This window comes from Mus musculus, chromosome 2 (genome assembly GCF_000001635.26).
Source record: "Mus musculus strain C57BL/6J chromosome 2, GRCm38.p6 C57BL/6J".
Taxonomy (NCBI): domain Eukaryota; kingdom Metazoa; phylum Chordata; class Mammalia; order Rodentia; family Muridae; genus Mus; species Mus musculus.
This window is the reverse complement of record NC_000068.7, coordinates 36356255-36379198: the sequence shown is the minus strand read 5'-3', so window position 1 is coordinate 36379198 and position 22944 is coordinate 36356255. Positions and strand designations below refer to the sequence as shown.

At 40.2% G+C, this 22944-nt stretch overlaps 1 protein-coding gene across 1 annotated transcript; it reads right to left on the bottom strand.

Annotated features, from left to right (window-relative positions):
- Window positions 1-1500: 1500 nt before the first annotated feature.
- Olfr338 (olfactory receptor 338) lies at window positions 1501-2421 on the bottom strand. Its single transcript, NM_146947.2, has one exon. The coding sequence runs from the start codon at window positions 2419-2421 to the stop codon at window positions 1501-1503; it is 921 nt and encodes a 306-aa protein (NP_667158.1).
- Window positions 2422-22944: the final 20523 nt, after the last annotated feature.

Here is a 22944-nt window from a genome sequence, read left to right as displayed (position 1 = left end):
CAGGTTCAACATTTCAGATGGAAATAGGGGACAATATATTTATGCAATTAAATATGGAACCCATATCATTTTAGAACACAGTATAGTTGGATTAGATTTTCTAGTATAACTGTTTCAGATTTTCATACAAATATTGTACTTACATTATTTCTTCCAGCCCATACATTTCGGCAGCCAACCCCTATAAAGAACAGACTGATGCCACATAATTACAGCACCATATAGAAGGTCATTCTAAAATATTTCTTCCCACTTTTATACTTTACATAAACTTGATCTCCTTAAACAAAGAAGTTTGCACAGCCCTTTTCACCACCTAGAACCTGTACCCATATTGTCTACCTTATATCAATGGACCACTGAGTTTGGAAGAAAATAGAAAGTAACTGCATAGATAATATCTATCGATTTAAAAATATAGTGCAAAAAAATTGAACAATGAAAACCAAATTACAAAATGATGAGCAAACTATGTGGAAAGAAGGAAAAACTGGTAGTGTACCTGAAACTTGACCTAAGGAGAGAACTATAGTGTTGACTTCACAGGAGAGGGACAAGGGGTGATGATGATGGAGTGCAATATACAAGTAGTACGGGAATGGACTCTGAGTGCTTATACCACAAAATATGTCAAACATTTAGGAGATAGTCCCATTCATTATGTAACACACATTATACAACACATATATGTATCAGAACATCTCTTCTTATAAAAATGTGTATCTTCATGTCTCAATGAAAATGAAAAGTGTATTACAAACAAGAGGCTGAAAAATTCCATGCATGGCTGGAATGAGGTCTCAGAATGGTGACTGCAATCTGTACATAAGAAGCCAAAAGACATCAATGTGAGGTTAATGAACCCCACCCTGCAGTAACCATAACCAGTTCATTGGTGGTGTGTCTGAGATACAGTATCTATTTAAGCTTACTATCAGCTGAAAATTCAAGATATTACTGGATTGGATGCAAAAAATATGATCAAACTCTGCATAGTGGTTCATGCCAATATTCTCAGCACTCAGGAGGCAGAGGTAGGCTGATCTCAACTGGATCAAGGCAAAACTGGTCTATATAGCAAATTCTAGAATATCTAGGTCTACATAGAGAAACATTGCCTGTCAACAAATTTTTCAAATGGAACTAATTCTATCTAAAGAATTTTCTATGAGATAGAAAAGGAAAAAAAGAATTTGCCCCAAAAGTTACAAGCTATCCAAATGAAAACAAGAGTGTTACATTTTAAATTTTAAATTTTAAAACTGTTTGAGAAAGATATCATGTGCAAAGAGAAATACAGAAAGGACTTATGTGAATATGAGTTGGAGACCTGTTTCCTGAAATTATCAAGATCAAGAAAAGAAGTAAGTGTAACATCCAAGATATATGAGAGAAGTTCAGATTAAAATATCTTTAAGATGGCCATTCAGAGAGAAGATATTTATATGTGCCAGTCAAGGAAGAGTCCTAGGCAACAAATGGGAAGCAGAAGATGCATCATTATTTTCTGCTGAGGATATTTTTCAGTGCTCTTTTAATATCCCGATTCCTCAAACTATAAATAAAGGGATTCAACATGGGTGTGACCATAGTGTACATCACAGACACAATGGCATTATTCTCATTAATGTTATTAGATGAGGGGACACAATACAGTCCAATGATGGACCCAAAGTACAAGGAAACCACACAGAGGTGAGAGCCACATGTGGACAAGGCTTTGCAGATTCCCTTGATGGAGGGAGCTTTCATAATGGTTACTCCAATGCGGCCATAAGAGACAAGAATACATATAAATGGCAGGCTAATGACCACATTACCTAAAACAAGGATGACCAGTTGATTGATGGTGGTGTCTGAGCTGGACAGCTTCAGCAAGGTAGAGAGGTCACAGAAATAATGGGGAATGGTATTGTTTCTAAAGTGAGATAGGCAAGCCAAGAGAAGGGTGTGCACAAGGCAATTTGCAGAAGATAAGGCCCAGGACACAACTACTAGAAGGACACAGAGGTTCTGGTTCATGATGGTGATATAGTGCAGAGGATGGCAGATGGCCACATACCTGTCATATGCCATGGAAGTCAGAAGAAAGCTATCAATGCCTGCAAAAACTGTGAAAAAATACTCCTGGGAAATACACCCAGCATATGAGATGGACTGACTGTGTGTCAGCATATTCACGAGCATCTTTGGAGCTGTGACTGATGAGAAAGAGATATCAGTGAAGGCCAAGTGGCTGAGAAAGAAGTACATGGGGGTGTGGAGGTGAGAGTCCAGCCTGATGAGCAGGATGATGAGCAGGTTCCCCAGCACAGTTGTCAGGTACAGAACCAGGAACAAGGCAGAGTACACAGCTTGATCCTCTGCTCGAATGGGGAGCCCCAGAAGGATGAACTCAGACACAGTGCTCTCATTATCCATCCTCAAGCTCTTAGTCTTCTGCTGTGAGTGAAAGTAGAAACGGAAAGAAATAGAAGTGATTTTGACTAATATACTGTGGGAACATTTTATGAATCACCAGTATTAAAAGTAAAATTAGTTTGGGTGTTTTAATCCAAATAGGAAGACTTTCATCATGAGCTAGTGATATTTTCAAAGGAGACATAAATGTCTTTTACAGGAAACAAGGAAATTCAGAACAATTATCAAATCAGACTCAGTTCCATCCACTTGCCTGGATTTCTCTAAGACAATTTTAAATTAAGGAATTAGCATGTAAATTTTTACCGGCAAATTGAGAAATCAGGATGATTTTAATCTGTTTACACTTCCTTGAATTCACTTGCCTAAGGCTTTCTACAAATTAAATCCAAGTATTGTAAACCACAGAGCTTCTTTGGATCAATAAAATATTAGGATCTGGGGGAAATTAGTAAAAGTAGCATGTGCAGATGTTCCATCCTTTAAGTCCATTAAGTCTGTGCCAACATTACAGGGTACCAATAGCAGTAAAGTAGCTATGAGTTCTTCTCATAGTAACAGCTTCTCCTCATTGTGGACGCTCTTCCATTACTCTTCCTAGGCTGCATCCAATGACCCTGATTCCATGTTAGCATCCTCAGCACAAACCTAAGCATTGCATTCAAGTACACAGAACACCTGGAAATACTTGACTTTCCTGCCACAACTAGAAAAGGCAATTCCTTGGGTCTTCCTAGCAAAAGCAAATTTCACCTGTTTTATTTTTAACCTGTGTTTTTAAGCCAAAGACTATTTTTGTATGAATTTCTTACGTTTTTTTTCTTTTGGTAATCTTACATTCTCTCTCTTTTCTGTAATTATTCCCTATACAAGTTAGCAATTACTAAATGATAGGAAAAGGAGCATGATAAAATTAAAGTAGATATCATGGCTGTTGAGAGAACTCTGTGGTTACAGTCTATTTGAAGACTTGTTAGTGGCCAGTTTGTCTATGTAATTGGCAAAAATCTTACCATTTGCCTCTTCACCCTTTCCAAGCCTTAACTACAGTTAATCAGTGAAATCTTCCAACTTGGTCAATACCATCTTTAAAATTCTTACATATCATCAATCTCACTCTGTAGAAAAGCCAGTTAACGTGACATTGTTTGAAATTAATTATGATTCCTTTCTTACTCAATTGTGTGCCAATAATAATTACTTTATCACCATGAAAATTTTAATTACCAACCTGTCCAACAGGTAGATGGTTTCTAATACTGTGCTATTTTGAGCAATAAACAATATTATTCTTATAGTATTTTATACAGTATATGTGATAATTGAGAAATGACTTTAGAGAATTAGACAGCCATGATTTGAGAAAATATCAGATCACAGTAGGCCAAAGTGATGAAGAAGCTGATATATGTTCTCTGAAGATTCCTTAGTGGAAGAAGCTACAAAGAAAGATTGTAAAAACAGGTCTCTGTGCAAGAATTTGGAAGCACAATGCTTTGAGAAACAAGGAAAACTCAAGATAACAGCCAATCACAGAAATGTAAAGGTTGGAAAATATAAGAGCAGCAGACAAATGTCTTGTCTAATTTGCTGCGGAGGAAAAGTTTCCATTTGTTCAAGAACAGTTATACTCAGGAAAAATAAAGTAGCAAAAAATAGCAAATAGATGGCTGGCTGCCAGGTAGAAAGTAGATTGGAGAAGCCAATGATACGAGCTGGCATATGAACACCAGGGGATATTATGGCAAATGTCACAGAGATTTGGGAAGAAGTTATAAGAAAATACAACAAAATTATGTGTTGACATTAAATCTTAGCAAAGAATGTGATTTTTCTTTCAGTCAAAAATGGATAAATTTAATAATTCTGTGGAGAGGTTTTTGAGGAAGGAAGTGCCATTTTATCCCAAAGGTTCTCAGTGCAAGGTAAATTGCTCTATAAAGAACTCTTTGTTATTTGATGGTGTGATCCTTGCAATTTGAAATGCATACTGACCAGAGAGACAATGAGAAAGACTCGCAGAAATAAAAAGAGAGCAAGAAAGAGAGAGAGAGGCAGACAGAAAGACACAGAAATATTACTCAGCTATTAAAAAGAATGAATTTATGAAATTCCTAGGCAAATGGATGGACCTGGAGGGCATCATCCTGAGTGAGGTAACCCAATTACAAAGGAACTCACACAATATGTAATCACTGATAAGTGGATATTAGCCCAGAAACTTAAGATACCCAAGATATAAGATACAATTTACTAAACGCATGAAACTCAAGAAGAACGAAGACCAAAGTGTGGACACTTTGCCCCTTCTTAGAATTGGGAACAAAACACCCATGGAAGGAGTTACAGAGACAAAGTTTGGAGCTGTGATGAAAGAATGGACCATCTAAAGACTGCCATATCCAGGGATCCATCCCATAATCAGCTTCCAAATGCTGACACCATTGCATACACTAGCAAGATTTTGCTGAAAGGACCCAGATATAGCTGTCTCTTGTGAGACTATGCTGGGGCCTAGCAAACACAGAAGTGGATGCTCACAGTCAGCTATTGGATGGATCACATGGCCCCCAATGGAGGAGCTAGAGAAAGTACCCAAGGAGCTAAAGGGAACTGCAACCCTATAGGTGGAACAACAATATGAACTAACCAGTACCCAGGAGCTCTTGTCTCTAGCTGCATATGTATCAAAGGATGGCCTAGTCGGCCATCACTGGAAAAAGAGGCCCATTGGACTTGCAAACTTTATATGCCCCAGTACAGGGGAACGCCAGGGCCAAAAAGGGGAAGTGAGTGGGTAGGGGAGTGGGGGGTGGGTATGGGGGACTTTTGGGATAGCATTGGAAATGTAAATGAGGAAAATACCTAATAAAAAATTAATTAAAAAAAGAATACAAACGAAAGGGGGAAAAAAAACCACTTTCCTAAGATAAAATAAATATTTTAAAGGTATTAGCAATACACAAAAAAAAGAAAGAAAGAAAGAAAGGAAGGAAGAAAGAAAGAAAGAAAGAAAGAAAGAAAGAAAGAAAGAAAGAAAGAAAGAAAGAAAGAAAGAAAGACACAGAAAGACCCAAGCATATGCAGTGATACAGAATTGTATACAGTCTATACTTAATCTGACAGGCTAATTTATATAGTGAACACAGATACCTTTAGCTAAGAAGCATGGGAAAATTCTTCCATTTCTCTCAAGAAAGATCTGGATCATATGAAGCATTTATACATACATTGCAACAATCAAAAGACTAGTCAGTTCAAAATCAGATATGATAGATATACAAACATATACTTTGTCCATGTCTCCTGGGAAGTCTATGTGCACCCAAACTTTGAAAAACATGTACAGACCCTAAGGTGCAATACCTGTCCCCAGATACAAATTAGAGGCATGCAGGATAAAATTGTTATGTTGCATTGACTCTCTTAGGGAAAGAATCATTTTGAAGCAAGCATGAGAGTTTCTTCACCCTTGAGAAACAATGATAGCAATCATAACAAAAGTCCCCATCATTTTGTCCTTTGTAAATCAGATGGGAAACATAAAAATATTTTTGTATTTATGTATTATTATCTTGTACTGAAGCCTGTTGAAGCCCTAACAACTACTGTAGTTCTATTTGAAAATGATGCTTCTAATAAACTAATGAATATTAACAACAATGTTTAAGAGTTTAGTGTTTCTCTTAAAAGAGATACCAGAATGCCTCTGCCATCTATCAAATTGAGTTACTTATAGGATTGCACCACCAGGAGGTAACAGAGAAAAATCTTTGTCAAACCTTTGATTTTTGAACTTCTAGCTTCCACAGCAGTAAGAAAATGTAATACCCATTAAGCCACTTTGTGGCATATTGTTCTGACAGTGCATGAAAATTAAGCAATGTAAATATCTGCTTACGTATAAAAAATATGACCAGAGATTCCCAGCTCTACTATAGGCCTCACAGACTGGAAGAAGCCCAGGTAGGTATTCTGCCCTCCAAACTTCTCCTCTCTCATTATTTCAGTGCTCCCATGCCCAGTCCCTTGCTGTGGTGATTAGAATATGGTGGGCCCATAGGCAGTGGTACTTTTAGGAGTCCTGGCCTTGTTGGAGGAAGTCTGTTACTCTGAGGGTTGGCTTTTAAGCTCTGCACAATGTGGAAGTCAGTTTTCTCCTGGCTGCAGTCATAGATGCAGAACTCTCAGGTCCTCCTTAGTCTTGCTTGGAGCTGGTATGCTCCTTCCTGCCTTGATGATACTGAACTGAACTTCTGAACCTTTAAACCAGCCCCACTTAAATGTTGTCCTTTATCAGAGTTGCCTTAATCATGCTGTCTTCACAGCAATGGAAACCCTAACCAATATGCTTGCCCTCCTACTCGCTGTTCCTCAGCCCTCAACAGAGGCATAGACTCCCCTCACACTCCAAGAAACAGGACACACTGGGACAAATCCAGGTATGCCTCCTGCATTCCTTGTTCTGCCCACCCTAGCTCCAATTTCCCACCCTTCTAGTTGCCATAGCCTAGGTCCCAGCTGTGTGAACACGCCCTGCTATACCAGAGACTATCCTGGGGCAGAGGCCCCTAGCACTCCTAGAGGGTTTGCACACTTTTAGAAGTAAAGGTAGAGTGCCTGCCTGACAACTCCCTACTGTCTATTTTAGCACCCCACACACACAGCAAAAAACCCCATCCCACACCTATTTGAAATGTCCCAACAACCAACTGGGGCAGAGACTACCTACTGTGCCAGAGGCCAAGCAGATTAGAAGTCTAGGTATGCTCCTTGCTGGAGCATCACTCCCTCACTGTCTTGGGGTCCCTCAACATCATCCCAGTACCTGTGCCCTCCTAGTTTCCTTTCCCCAGCATACAACTGGGATGTAGACTCCCTGTTCTACCAAAGTCCACACAGAATCCCAGGCTCACAGACCAGAAGACCAGAAAGGCAAGAGAAACCAAGGTATAAAACACCCAGGCAACTAAGCAAAACTCAGAATTCAGTACGTACAAATTTACTTACCCAATTCCAAGTGTCTAGAAATCAGTGTAAGAACCAACAAAACCACTGCTAATGGGTAAAGTCACCTCTAGATCCTACCTACATAGTAATGTAACAGCAAACAAGCCCTGGATATTCCAACAAAACAGAAGCACAAGGGAAAAAAAAAGCTTTATGAAGATGATTGAAACTCTCTCTTTTTTCCTTTTTATTATTGGCTATTTTCTTTATTTACATTTCAAATGTTATGCCCTTTCCCAGTTTCCACCCAGAAACCCCCTATCCCAACCACTGTTCCCCTGCTTCTATGAGGACAGTGAGGTGGGAGTGGGTTGGTATGTCCTGGCATTTCCCAACATGGGGGAATCAAGCCTTCACAGGACCAAGAGCTAATCCCCTATTGATGCCAGACAATGCCATCCTCTGATACATATGCAACTGGAGCATAAGGACACTTCATGTGTACTCTTTGGTTGGTGGTTTAGTCCCTGGGAGCTCTGTGGGGTCTGATTGGTTGATATTGTTGTTCTTCCTGAGGAGTTAAAAAAAAAAAAACTCTTTAGCTCTTTCATTCCTTGCTCTAATTCCCCCATTAGGGATCATGTGCTAAGTGCAATGGTTGACTGCATGCATCCTCCTCTGTATTTGTCAGGCTCCGTCAGAGCCTCTCAGGAGACAGCTATAACAGGCTCCTGTCAGGAAGCATTCTGTGCCATGCTCAATAATATCTGAGTTTAGTGTCTGTATATGGGATGGATGCCCAGGTGGGGCAGTCTCTGGATGGCCTTTCCTTCAGTCTCTGCTCCACAGTTTGTCTCTGTGTTTCCTCCCGTGAGTATTTTGTTCCCCCTTCTAAGAAGGACTGAGGCATCCATATGTTGGTCTTCCTTCTTGAGCTTCATGTGGTCTGTGAATATTAGGTATTCTGAACTTTTAGGCTAACATCCACTTATAAGTGAGTACATACCATGTGTGTTCGTTTGTGATTGGGTGACCTCACTCAGGATAATATTTTCTAGTCCACCACGCCCGGTGGTGCACGCCTTTAATCCCAGCACTTAGGAGGCAGAGGCAGGCGGATTTCTGAGTTCAAGGCCAGCCTGGTCTACAAAGTGAGTTCCAGGACAGCCAGGGCTGTGCAGAGAAACTCTGTCTCAAAAAAAAAAAAATTCTAGTCCATCCGTTTGCCTAAGAATTTCATGAATTCATTGTTTTTAATAGCAGAGAAGTACTCCATTGTATGAATGTGCCACATTTTCAGTATCCATTCCTCTGTTGAAGGCCATCTGATTTCTTTTCAGCTTCTGGATATTATAAATAAGGCTGCTGTGAACATAGTGGAGCATGTGTCCTTGTAATATGTTGGAGTAACTTTTGAGTACATGCCAAGGAGTGGTAGAGCTGGGTCCTCATGTAATACTACGTCCAATTTTCAGAGGAAGCTCCAGATAGATTTTCAGAGTAGTTTTATCAGCTTGCACTCCCACCAAAAATGGAGAAGTATTTTTCTTTCTCTACATCCTTGCTAGCATCTGCTGTCACCTGAGTTTTTGATCTTAGCCATTCTGACTGGGGCAAGGTGGAAACTCAGGGTTGTTTTGATTTGCATTTCCCTGATGACTAAAGATGTTGATCATTTCTTTATGTACTTCTCAGCCATTCAGTATTCCTCACTGGAGAATGTTGTTTCGCTCTGTACCCCGTGTTTAAAAGGGTGATTTGATTCTCTGGAGTCTAACTTCTTGAGTTCTTTGTATATATTAGATATTAGCACTCTATCAGATACAGAATTGATGAAGAACTTTTCCCAACCTGTTGGTTGCTGTTTTGTCTTATTGACAGTGTCCTTTGCCTTACTGAAGCTTTGCAATTTGATGAGGTCCCATTTTTTTTTCTAATGTTGATCTTAGAGCATAAGCTATTGGTGTTCTGTACAGGAAATTTTCCTCTGTGCCCATGTGTTCAAGGCTCTTCCCCACTTTCTCTTCTATTAGTTTCAGTTTTGGTTTTATGTGGAGGTCCTTGATCCACATGAACTTTAGGTTTGTACAAGGAAATAAGAATAGATCTATTTGCATTCTTCAACAAGCTGACCACTAGTTGAACCAGAACCATTTGTTGAAAATGCTGTCTTTTTCCACTGGATGGTTTTAGCTCCTTTGTCAAAGATCAAGTGACCATAGGTATGTGGATTTATTTTTGGCTCTTCAATTCTATTCCATTGATCTATCTGGCCATCTCTGTACCAATACCATACACTTTATATCACTATAACTCTGTAATACAGCTTGAGGTCAGTGATGGTGATTTCCTCAAGAAGTTCTTTTACTGCTGAGAATAGTTTTCACAATCCCGGGATTTTTGTTATTCCAGGTGAATTTGCAAGTTGTTCTTTATAACTCTATGAAAATTGAGTTGGAATTTTGATGGGGATTGCATTGAACCTGTAGATTGCTTTCAGCAAGATGTTCATTTTTAATGTATTAATCCTGCCAATCCAGGAACATGGGAGATCCTTCCAGCTTTTGATATCTTCTTTAATTTCTTTCTTCAGAGACTTGAAGTTCTTATCATACAGATCTTTTCGTTGATTGGTTAGAGTTACACTAAGGTATTTTATATTATTTGTGACTATTGTGAATGGTGTTGTTTCTCTAATTTCTTTCTCAACCTGTTTATCCTTTGAATAGAGGAAGGCTACTGATTTGCTTGAATTAATGTTATATCCATCCACTTTGCTGAAGTTGTTTATTAGGTTTAGGAGTTCTATGGTGGAATTTTGGGGGTCACTTAATTATACTATCATATTATCTGCAAATGTTGATATTTTCACTTCTTCCTTTCCAATTTGTATCCCTTGACTTCCTATTGTTGTCTAATTGCTCTGGCTAGGACTTCAAGTGGCAGAAGAGTGGGCAGCTATGTCAAGTCCCTGATTTTAGTGGGATTCCTTCGAGTTTTTCTCCATTTAGTTTGATGTTGGCCATTGGTTTTCCTGTATACTGCAAACTATGTTTAGGTGTACGTTAGGCTTGAATTCCTGATCTTTACAAAACTTTTATCATGTAGGGGTATTGGATTTTTGTCAAATGTTTTTTCAGCATCTAATGAAATTATCATGTGGGTTTTTTTCTTTGAGTTTGTTTATATAGTGGATTACATTGATGGATTTGCCTATATTGAACCATCCCTGAATCCCTGGAATGAAACCTATTTGATCATCACTGATGATTTTTTTAATGTGTTCTTGGATTTGGTTTAAGAAAATTTTATTGATAATTTTTGCATCGATATTCATAAGGGAAATTGGTCTGAAGTTCTCTTTCTTTGTTGGGTCTTTGTGCAGTTTAAGTATAAGAGTAATTATGGCTTCATAGAACAAATTTGGTACTGTTCCTTCTGTTACTATTTTGTAGAATATTTTGAAGAGTATTGGTATTTGGTCTTCTTTGAAGATCTGATAGAACTCTGTACTAAAACTGTCTGGTCCTGGTTTTTTTGGGGGGGAGGGGGAGACTTTTAATGACTACAGCTATTTCTTTAGGAGTTACAGGACTGTTTAAGATGGTCTATCTGATCCTGATTTAACTTTGACACCTGGTATCTGTCCAGAAAACTGTCCATTTCATCTAGATTTTCCAGTTTTGTTGAGTATAGGCTTTTGTTGTAGGATCTGATTTTTTTTATTTCCTCAGTTTCTGTTGTTATGTTTCCCTTTTCATTTCTGATTTTGTTAATATGAATATGACTCTGTGCACTCTGGTTAGTCTGGCTATGGATTTATCTATCTTACTGATTTTCTAAAAGAACCAGCTCCTGGTTTTGCTGATTCTTTGTATAGTTCTTTGTGCCCTTACCCCATCCTTCAATAGACTAAACAAACCTCTGACAATTTTACAACCTGGCTGGAGTCAGAGCCTGGCCTTGCCACATTTGCACTTCCTCTGGAACCTTGAGGAGCTGACCACCTGCTGAGCTTGTCTTGCAACAGAGTCCAGCTGAAACAAAGCAACAGAACCCAGCTGAAGCAAAGGATGTGTCTTTGGGTTTCCCCTGTGTAAACACAGAGCTGAAAATTAAACTTTGAGCCTTGATTAGAGAAACTTTGTGTTGGCTGCATTTTTATCTCGCCTGGCCATCCTATTTCAGTCCCAGCATCCCTTTCAGGTATACCCAGTTCTCTGTGGCTACTGGACAGCTACAGGTGGTGCCTGAATGAGGGGCTTGAACATGGGGGGGAGAGGGGTTAGGGGGTCCAACTTAGGAAGACTGTCTTTGGTGAAACCCCACAGAAAACAGAAGAAATTACGATATCCTGCATAATAAGCAACATGCAGCATTAATGTTAGCACTATAAATTTCATCTTTTGAAGGCTGTTGATTACAGGAGATGCAAAAAGGATACGGGCTAGACTGAGTCAGCAACATCTCAATACTTATATCATATAGGGTTGACATTGCATTGGGATGGGCAATTCTATATAGACAATTGTCCATAGTCAAGAAATGCATCAAGAGACATCCGGCCACCTTCCTAGCCAGAGGACAGGTGTCTGCCCGGCCCAGGAGGATTTTGCCTCAGGATCAGTGGGAGCCATCTTGGTTCCATGACTCCACCGAAAGTAGTCTGCACAGGTGAGAGTGTGCACTACAGAAGCTAACAGCTTCTGGGAGAGGCAGGAGTCACAGAGCTTCTGAGGCAGCACCCTTTTCGGACTCCAGACATCCGACCACCTTCCCGGCCAGAGGAGAGGTGTCTGCTCAGCCCGGGAGGCTTTTGCCTCAGGATCAGCAGAATACATTTTGGTTCTGAGACTCCACCGAATGTAGTCTGCACAGGTGAGAATGTGGACTACAGAAGCTAACAGCTTCTGTGACAGGCCAAAGCAACACAGAATCTGGGAAAGGTCCAGTTTTGGGCCTTCATCTTCGGCCAGGAGGGAGGTCCAAACATCAGATATCTGTGCACCTTCCCTGTAAGAGGAGAGCTTGCCTGCAGAGAGTGCACTGAACACTGAAACTCAGAGGAGAGATCTAGTCTCCCAGGTCTGCTGATAGAGGCTAACAGAATCTCCAGAGGAACAATCTCTAACCAGAGACAACTATAACAACTAACTGCAGAGATTACCAGATGGCGAAAGGTAAATGTAAGAATCTTACTAACAAAAACAAAGACCACTCACCATCATCAGAACACAGCACTCCCACTTCGCCCAGTCCAGGGCACCCCAACACACCCGGAAAAGCTAGACCCAGATTTAAAAGCATATCTCATGATGATGGTAGAGGACATCAAGAAGGACTTTAATAACTCACTTAAAGAAATACAGGAGAACACTGCTAAACAGATAGAAGACATTAAAGAGGAAGCACAAAAATCCCTTAAAGAATTGCAGGAAAACACAACCAAACCGGTGATGGAATTGAATAAAACTATCCAAGAGCTAAAAAGGGAAGTAGACACAATGAAGAAAACCCAAAGTGAGGCAACGCTGGAGATAGAAAACCTAGGAAAAAAATCTGGAAACATAGATGTGAGCATCAGCAACAGAATACAAGAGATGGAAGAGAGAATCTCAGGTGCAGAAGATTCCATAGAGAACATCGGCACAACAATCAAAGAAAACGGAAAATGCAAAATGATCCTAACTCAAAACATCCAGGAAATCCAGGACACAATGAGAAGACCAAACCTACGGATAATAGGAATAGATGAGAATGAAGATTTTCAACTCAAAGGACCGGCAAATATCTTCAACAAAATTATAGAAGAAAACTTCCTAAATCTAAAGAAAGAGATGCCCATGAACATACAAGAAGCCTACAGAACTCCAAATAGACTGGACCAGAAAAGAAATTCCTCCAGACACATAATAATCAGAACAAAAAATGCACTAAATAAAGATAGAATACTAAAAGCAGTAAGGGGAAAAAGGTCAAATAACATATAAAGGCAAGCCTATCAGAATTACACCAGATTTTTCACCAGAGACTATGAAAGCCAGAAGAGCCTGGACAGATGTTATACAGAAAGTAAGAGAACACATATTCCAGCCCAGGCTACTATACCCAGCCAAACTCTCAATTACCAGAGATGGAGAAACCAAAATATTCCACGACAAAACCAAATTCACATATTATCTTTCCATGAATCCAGCCCTTCAAAGGATAATAACAGAAAAAAACAAATACAAGGATGTGAGGAGCCGCCCTTGCAATCGCCATTACAAGATGGCGCTGATATCCGCTGTTCTAACTGGTAAACAAATAGTCTGCGCATGTGCTAGGATATTTTTCCATTCCTTGTGCCCTGCCTGTCCCGTGGCGTCATCTGGGCTGATAGTGAGCAGTTAATCAGGAGCTGACACGTCACACAGAGGGGTATTTAAGCAGCACCATTTTCCGGGTTCGGGTCTTCCTGATAAGTAAGCAATAAAGCTTTGCCATAGAAGGATCTGGTTGTCCGAGTGTGTTTTGCTGGCGAAACATTACAAGGACAAGAAGTGGCGCTGATAACCCGGGAACTATATCATCACCAGGCACTGATAGGAGACCCCCCGTTTCACGGGGCAGATTCAGAACTACGGGACAATACAGCTCTACAAGGTATGACCTTGAACTTTCTCCAGCATTAGAAGCCTTTCTGTTCCTTTTCACAGGGCTCATTCTTTTATTTAGATTGCATACAGTTTCCACAGGAGGAATTGCTAACTAGTGTTCAGTCGAGGTCAGACAAGGTTAGAAAAAAGGCAAGAAGATAGCGTGGGAGCCTCCCACTCTGTGGTGACCGCCTTACGGTTGGTCCTGAGGCAGCGTGGCTTGAAAGTCTCCACCAAGACACTAGAAGGCTTTGTAAAAGAGATAGATCACATAGCACTGTGGTTTGCGTGCTCAGGGTCCTTAACTATCCCCTCTTGGGAGAAACTCAGGGGAGATTTAGTTGGGGAACAGGAGAACGGCAAACTTAAAGCAGGAACCATGCCATTGTGGAAGCTCATTAGATCGTGCTTAAAGAACGAGGAATGTCAACAAGTAGTTAAGGCAGGGCAGAAAATTCTGGACGAAATTCAAGAAAGCCTATCAGAGGTAGAGTGGGGAGAGAGAGTAGGAGCAAAGAGGAAACATGGTGCATCAAATAAGCATACAGGCCTCTCCACGGGTCTTGAACCTGAGGAGATGATAATGTCGAGGAAAGATACCCGGGGAGCAATAAGAAGAAAGGAGGAGAAAAAACAAAAGAAAAAAGATCAATCAGAGGAGGTCCCTAGAGGAGGGAGCCTATACCCGCCGCTAGATGAGTTTAAGGAGCTAGCTCTTAGCAGCTCAGAATCAGAAGAAGAACTTAGCCCCTCTGAAGAAACAGACTAGGAGAAAGAAGCTGCTCGTTATGAGAGAGAAAAGTATCAACCAGATAAAATGCCAGCTAATCAGTCAAGAAAAAAGCCAAAAGCAGCTGGCGAAGGCCAGCTTGCTGCTCGGCCTCCGGGCAGTCGGCTTCAAGGTCATAGTGCACCTCTGCCCTATGCAGAGCCCCCGCCCTGCGTAGTGCGTCAGCCCTGCACAGAGAGGCAGTGCGCAGAGAGGCAGTGCGCAGACTTGTTCATTCCAAGAGAGGAACAAAGAAAAATGCAACAGGCATTTCCAGTCTTTGAAGGAGCCGAGGGTGGGCGTGTTCATGCTCCGGTAGAGTATATACAGATTAAAGAGCTTGCCGAGTCAGTCTGTAACTATGGAGTCAGTGCTAATTTCACTGTGGCACAGGTCGAAAGGCTTGCAGCCTTGGCAATGACTCCCGGGGACTGGACAACGGTGATAAAAGCTGTGGCTCCAAATATGGGAATGTATCTTGAATGGAAAGCATTCTGGCAAGATTTCTGCCAGACGCAAGCAAGGGCTAATGCTACCATGGAGTGAAAAAGGAGAATAGAGAAAAACAAAAGATAATATAAGACATAAAGATACAAAAGATAATATAAATTATAAAGATACAAAGGATAAAAATTAAAATTAAGTCAATTTACCCTCCTCTCAAAGACTTTGACTAAAGAGGCAGCTTTCATTAAAGGCTTAAAGATAGCTCTCAGGGTCACTGTACCTCCTCTCCATTCTCTGGCAGTATTCCCAGAAGAAGGAAATAAGGAAGTTAGAATCTGAACATGAGAGAGAGAGGATGAGTTTTAGAAAAGCAGTTGTCCCCTGTTTGGGATCTTTAAAAAAAGAGAGAGAGAGAGAGAGAAATGAAAATAAGCTATTTCAGAGCGCTCCTGGGGAACAGAAGAAAAATGGGAGACGTCCTGTTTTTCTCTCTGGCTACTATGGAGATTTTCTTAGCTCTGGTTAAAATATCTGTGTCCCTTTGAGACACCAAGTTCTATTTCCTGTCTGTCTATTGTCTGTTTTTAGTGCACCAAAAGAAATTGTCCATATGTCTGTCAATTCATGTTTGTTTTTGTTTTGTGGTTTGAATGGTTATTTTTCCGTGTTTCATGTTGAAAAATATAAATGGTTAAAACTTGTTTAAAAAGCAGTTTCAAAATTACACAGTACAAGCTGATAAGTTAGCTGCACTGTGGCTGGGAGCCAAGTACAGCTGAAAAAGCTTGCTGAGAGCTGATTACAAACGGAGCTCTTAAAGGAGAAGGCAGCCTTTTGCTTGTAACAGAAAGTTAGCTTAAAATTGGGAACTCAAGGTTAGAATCTTTCTAAACAATATAAACAAACACAAGAAAACAGATCTTTAAGGATACTTCAACATAGAGATAATCTTTGAGCCAAGACTCTGGCAGAGTGTTCAGATTGAAAAAAGTTTGCATTTGGGTTAAGGCTGAGCTCAGAGGGGGGCAGCCTCAGCGTGAATTGTGTGACACTTCTTAGAGCCTTATTACAGACCTAGCCAGATGTTGTTCTAAATAAAATTTAAATTCAAAAGTTTATTAAAGGTCAATCAGGCTATAAAACTTATAAAGGCATTTCAAAATAACTTGCCTACTTTATATAAAATTATTATAGATTTAAAAGTTTAATTTTTTCCATTTGTAAAGAGTTTACTTCTAGTGAACTGGTGACCATTAAAGGTTTTTGCCCCTAGGTATGGCTAACATAGCTTAACAATATGTAAGAAATTTTTATTATTGGCTTCAATACAAAAAGCAAAAAGTTTAAAATTTCAGTATATATTGTTTCCTAAGTGAAAAGTATTTTATTAGCTAATGTCTCTAAAGGGAAGTTTAAAGTTCTGGGGAATAGTTGTTGCTTCATAAGATTCAGAGGCAATATCTTTTTTAATAATTAGGGTTTCAGTCATACTGGAAAATTGGTACAAATTTACTTCAAAATTTTATTTCCAAAAGCTTACAGGATATGTTAATTGGCTAAGACCTCACCTTAAACTCGCCACAAGAGAAACTAAGCCTTTGTTAGGTGCTATCAAGTGAGATTCCAATTAACTGGTGAGAACCAAAAAGGCTTTAACAGAAAGTAGAAGAAACTTCTGTAATCTATTGGTGTCATTTGTAATTGGTGGTAATCAAATATTAGTTACATATTCTAGTTATTTTTATTAAATGTGTCTACAGCTATTTTTTGACAAGAATAAACATTATGTAAAATCATCTTTTTTCACCTCAAAGTTTTAACATCCTATTATAAGGCTGCTGTGGTGCTAATTAAGAATTAAAAATTCCTTGTTCCAAAAAGCAATTGGTTATTGCAGAATATTGATATTTGACCTATTACATACCATCATTTTAAATAAAATTGATACTCATCCTAAGATAAGTTAAAAATTGCTCATGCATGCTTTTGTATCTTCATGCATGCTTACATCCCATTTACTGTATTTAAAAACAACCCTTTTATGGGGGAAAAGTATATGTAAATTAGATCACATGATTATTCTTTTGAGTTTCCTCCTGTTTCAGCACAGATAATTAAATTGTGTGCTGAAGATGGTGTTTAAAAATGTTAAACAATCAAACTTTAAGTTGTATATTAATAGTCAATATTATATCTCAGAGCTTGCAATTGCTTATGCAACTTATAAGAAAAAATACTGTTTCTTTAAGAAAATTGTTTTTGGGCAGTTAAGAACTTGTCCTGGGTTGCCTGAAAATGACCCCCAGGATTTGCTTTTGTGTTATAGAGGCTTACATAAAGCTTTAACTAATAAAGATTACAGATAGCTCCTGAAAAGATACAAACTCATGATTCTTATATTTATTTGGGTTTTATAAGATAGTTATTTACAAAGACAAAATAAAGATTTTCTCTAATTTCTGATTAATAAATAAATAAATTATACACAAGTGAATATAATAAATTTTCAAGCATTCTAGTTACAATCTCTCTTCAAGAGAAACAATTGAAAGTGTAATTAGTCACTGTTCATGTTATATTAAAACTGACTAACAGTTCAGTATCTAAAATTTTGATGAAAATACAAGATTGTATTTTGATGCGTGAGCACCCTTTTTATATTCAACATATTAGAGTACATACATCATTACCTGGCTCCTATTCAAGGGAAAAATTCCTAAGCAGAAGTTAGCCACTGACAAGAAAGACTAAACAGATAAGTCTTAGCTGTTTATTTTGTAAATCTAAATAGTATATATGACTGGGCTGAATAGCCACCCTAGAAACAAATGTTTTGTTCTTGTTAGTCAAAAACATTCATGACAGTTTTGCCATCAGATGAATGTGACTCATCTGACTGGCCTTCCTTATAATCCTCAAGGACAAGGCATTGTAGAACGTGCCCATCGCACTCTCAAGTCCTATTTAATTAAACAAAAAGGGGGAATAAAGGCTATGACGCCAAAGATGGCTCTATCCCTTATAATATTTACTTTTAATTTCTTAAAATTGGATAATGCTGGGGGATCACCAGCTGAAAGGCACAGACAATGGCCTCAATCGCTCAATGAAATGGCCAAGTGGAAGAATGTCCTTGATAATAAATGGTATGGCCCGGATCCTATTTTAATAAGATCCAGGGGAGCTATATGTGTTTTTCCACAGGAGGAAGATAATCCCTTTTGGATTCCAGAGCGCCTCACTCGAAGGATCCAGCTCTTGGACAATGAGTCACAGGAACAAGATCCCAAGACATCGATGGATCATATTCCTCATGCTGGACATTCTGGTTCCTAGTATATCTGGAGAGTTAAGATGGAGAATTATGTCAACTTTCCCTCTTCCTATGCCAGTTATGCATAATGCACAAATATTTCCATGCTTTTTCACTACACATAAAGAACTGGGACTTGCTTATTTACCCTTAGATGAACAGATTTAGGTTTACTAGAAAATAGAACCTTCTTCCTACAGGGAAGCCTGTGCTTTATGTTAATTTCCTCGTTACAAGATAAGAGCCAATGTATATCCTTGCATTATCAATCAGCAACCTGGTTAAGAAAGAGCTCTTGGGGCATAACGACTGATATAAAGGCTGATACCATAGTTATAAGAGGATGGTGGCCCAGCCGAAAAGGTGGAAGATCTAGAAATAAGCCGCCTTCAAAGCCAAGAATGGCACCCTTTTGCAAGGAAGGGTACATGGAAGATATAATGTTACTTTGGACAGGTTGCCAAGCTAAAAAATATACTTGGGCAGTGGAGAAATATTTTTCCTTTTCCCCATATATTAATAGAGAGTATAATGATACTTTTGCTGGATATGATTTTAGTACTATGGACCCCCTCCAAACTAATACTTACCCTTTTGATCAGTGGTTGCTTTGTGGGGTTAATGGAAGCTGTACTGATCTCTCCCCCATGGCAATGATTGGAGGAGGTTCTAGTGAGAAAGGAGAATTGACCTTTGATTGGAAAAGTACCTTAAAGACCTGTCGGTCTGATAAGCAGAGTCCAAATTCTTTTAAATGGACCACCTCCAATGTTAGATATAAGAAACAGAAAGAGGTAAATTTTACTGCCACCCCAGTATGTGTATGGCCCCCGTTTTTGTGGGTGGTAAGTACCAAAAGCTTAAATCAGAATCAGATATAGATTGCTCACAAGAAAAATGTTTTTATGCCTTATGCTGGGATGCTAAGAAATATCCTTTTGCTTTGGTTACCCACATGCCTAGATTTGTTCCTGTTCCTGTAGATGCCCCTAATAGCTTGACTTTGTTTCGAGGGAAAAGAGATTTTGGTATTTCTGCTATCATAGTTGGACTGGTGGCCACAGCGGTGGTTGCAGCCTCCATCACGGCCTCGGCACATGCTCTATCTACTACTGTTCAAAAAATACAAACTATTAACGAGCTTTCTATGATGGTCACAACGGCCTTAGATAAACAGGCCACAGCCAACTCACAGATACAAGGAGGGTTGATGTTAATAAATCAACGCATCGACCTAGTCCTAGAGCAAGTGGATATTCTTTGGCAGTTGGCTCAATTGGGCTGTGAATACAAGATGCCTGGCCTTTGTGTTACTTCTGTTCAGTTTGAAAATTCTACAAGAGCAGCACATTTGTCAAAAACTTTGTCTCCTTATATGTTACAGAATTGGACCATGGAATTTGAGCAAACACTTCGAGAATTGAGAGTTGCTATTCTACAAGTGAATTCTATACGTCTCGACCTTTCACTGATGAAGGGCTTCTCCACCTGGATTTCCTCTGCATTTTCCTACTTTAAGGAGTGGGTGGGGGTAGGCTTGTTTGCCGTGATCCTATGTGGTGGAGCGTTGCTTTTGCTCTGAATGGTCTGTAAACTTAAAGCCCAAACAAAAAGGAACAAGATGATAGCCCAAGCACTTGCAGCATTAGAACACGGTGCCTCCCCTGATATTTGGTAATCTATACTTAAGCAATAGGCCACTGGCCATTCAGCTTTTGCACCCCACGAGGCTAGTCTCATTGCACGGGATAGAGTGAGTGTGCTTCAGCAGCCCGAGAGAGTTGCACGGCTAAGCACTGCAGTAGAAAGGCTCTGCGGCATAAAATGAGCCTATTCTAGGGAGACATGTCATCTTGTATGAAGGTTGAGTGTCCAAGTGTCCTTCCCCCAGGAAAAAACGACACAGGAGTGGACCAAGACCCCTCCCGGTGATGAGCCTAGGAGAAGGTTTTGTGTAATGCCCCTATTTTTGCACACTGGGGATTTGACCTCTATCTCCACTCTCAGTACTGGCTGGCCTGTTGCCTTTTAAATGAAAGTAAAGGGGGAGATGTGAGGAGCTGCCCTTGCAATCGCCATTACAAGATGGCACTGATATCCGCTGTTCTAACTGGTAAACAAATAGTCTGCGCATGTGCTAGGGTATTTTTCCATTCCTTGTACCCTGCCTGTCCTGTGGCGTCATCTGGGCTGATAGTGAGCAGTTAATCAGGAGCTGACATGTCACACAGAGGGGTATTTAAGCAGCATCATTTTCCGGGTTCGGGGTCTTCCTGATAAGTAAGCAATAAAGCTTTGCCGTAGAAGGATCTGGTTGTCCGAGTGTGTTTTGCTGGTGAAACATTACAAGGACAAGACAAGGACAGAAACCACGTCATAGAAAAAGCAAAAAGACAAACCTAAGACAGCCAGAAGAACAGAATGCCAACTTTAACAACAAAAATAATAGGAAGCAACAATTACTTTTCCTTAATATCTCTTAATATCAATGAACTCAACTCCCCAATAAAAAGACATAGACTAACAGACTGGCTACACAAACAGGACCCAACATTTTGCTGCTTAGAGGAAACTCATCTCAGAGAAAGAGATAGACACTACCTCAGAATGAAAGGCTGGAAAACAATTTTCCATGCAAATGGTATGAAAAAACAAGCTGGTAAGAAGGACACATGCTCCACTATGTTCATAGCAGCCTTGTTTATAATAGCCAGAAGCTGGAAAGAACCCAGATGCCCCTCAACAAAGGAATGCATACAGAAAATGTGGTACATTTACACAATGGAATACTACTCAGCTATCAAAAAAATGAATTTATGAAATTCCTAGGCAAATGGATGGACCTGGAGGGTATCATCCTGAGTGAGGTAACCCAATCACAAAGGAACTCGCACAATATGTACTCACTGATAAGTGGATATTAGCCCAGAAACTTAGGATACCCAACTGTCTTAGTCAGGGTTTCTATTCCTGCACAAACATCATGACCAAGAAACGAGTTGGGGAGGAAAGGGCTTATTCGGCTGGCTTACACTTCCATACTGCTGTTCATCACCAAGGAAGTCAGGACTGGAACTCAAGCAGGTCAGAAAGCAGGAGCTGATGCAGAGACCATGGAGAGATGTTCTTTACTGGCTTGCCTCCCCTGGCTTGCTCAGCCTGCTCTCTTATATAACCAAGACTACCAGCCCAGAGATGGACTCACCCACAAGGCGCCTTTCCCTCTTGATCACTAATTGAGAAAATGCCTTACAGTTGTATCTCATGGAGGCATTTCCTCAACTGAAGCTCCTTTCTCTGTGATAACTCCAGCTGTGTCAAGTTGACACAAAACTAGCCAGTACAAATGACCCCTTGTCAACTTGACACACAAACACATCACTAGTAAGCCTCAACCCTTACATTCTTATTCATCCCCAAGGTCTAAATAACTTTAAAACTCCCACAGTCTTTACATATTCTTAAAATTTCAATCTCTTTAAAATATCCATCTCTTTTAAAATCTAAAGTCTTTTTACAATTAAAACTCTCTTAACTGTGGGCTCCACTAAAATAGTTTCTTCCTTCAACAGGGAAAATATCAGGGCACAGTCACAATCATAAGCAAAAATCAATCTCCAACCATCCAATGTCTGGGATCCAACTCACGATCTTCTGGGCTCCTCCAAGGGCTTGGGTCACTTCTCCAGCCTTTGTAGCACACGCATCGTCCTCTAGGTTCCAGATGCCTGTACTCCACTGTTGCTGCTTCTCTTGGTAGTCATCTCATGGTACTGGCATCTCCAAAACACTGCATGACCCATTTAGTCCTGAGCTGTCAATTGCAACTGAGGCTGCACCTTCACCAATGGCCTTCCATGGCCTCTCACAGTGCCGAGCCTCAGCTGCTCTGTGTGACCCCTTCATGCCTTCAAAACCAGTACCACCTGAGTGACCCTTACACATTACCAAGTCCTGTGGGAAGCCGCCCCCACATTCGCCGTCACAAGATGGCGCTGACAGCTGTGTTCTAAGTGGTAAACAAATAATCTGCGCATGTGCCAACGGTATTTCTCCACCCCATGTACTCTGCTTTCCCCGTGACGACAACTCGGCCATGGGCTGCAGCCAATCAGGGAGTGATACGTCCTAGGCGAAGGATAACTCTCCTTAAGAGGGAGGGGGTTTCGCTTTCGTTTTTGGGGCTTTTCGCTTTGGGGTTTGAGGTTTGCTCTCTTGCTCCTAAAGATGTAAACAATAGAGCGCGCTCTAGCGCTCTGGCGCTCTGGCGCTCTGGCTCCTAAAGATGTAAGCAGGGGGTTTGAGGCTTGCACTCTTGCTCCTGAAGATGTAAGCAATAAAGTTTTGCCGCAGAAGATTCTGGTTTGCTGTGTTCTTCCTGGCCGGTCGTGAGAACGCGTGCAAGA

What these genes read in the sequence shown, in the direction of transcription:
- Olfr338 (NM_146947.2), bottom strand. Translation starts at nt 2,421, where the DNA reads ATGGATAATGAGAGCACTGTGTCTGAGTTCATCCTTCTGGGGCTCCCC.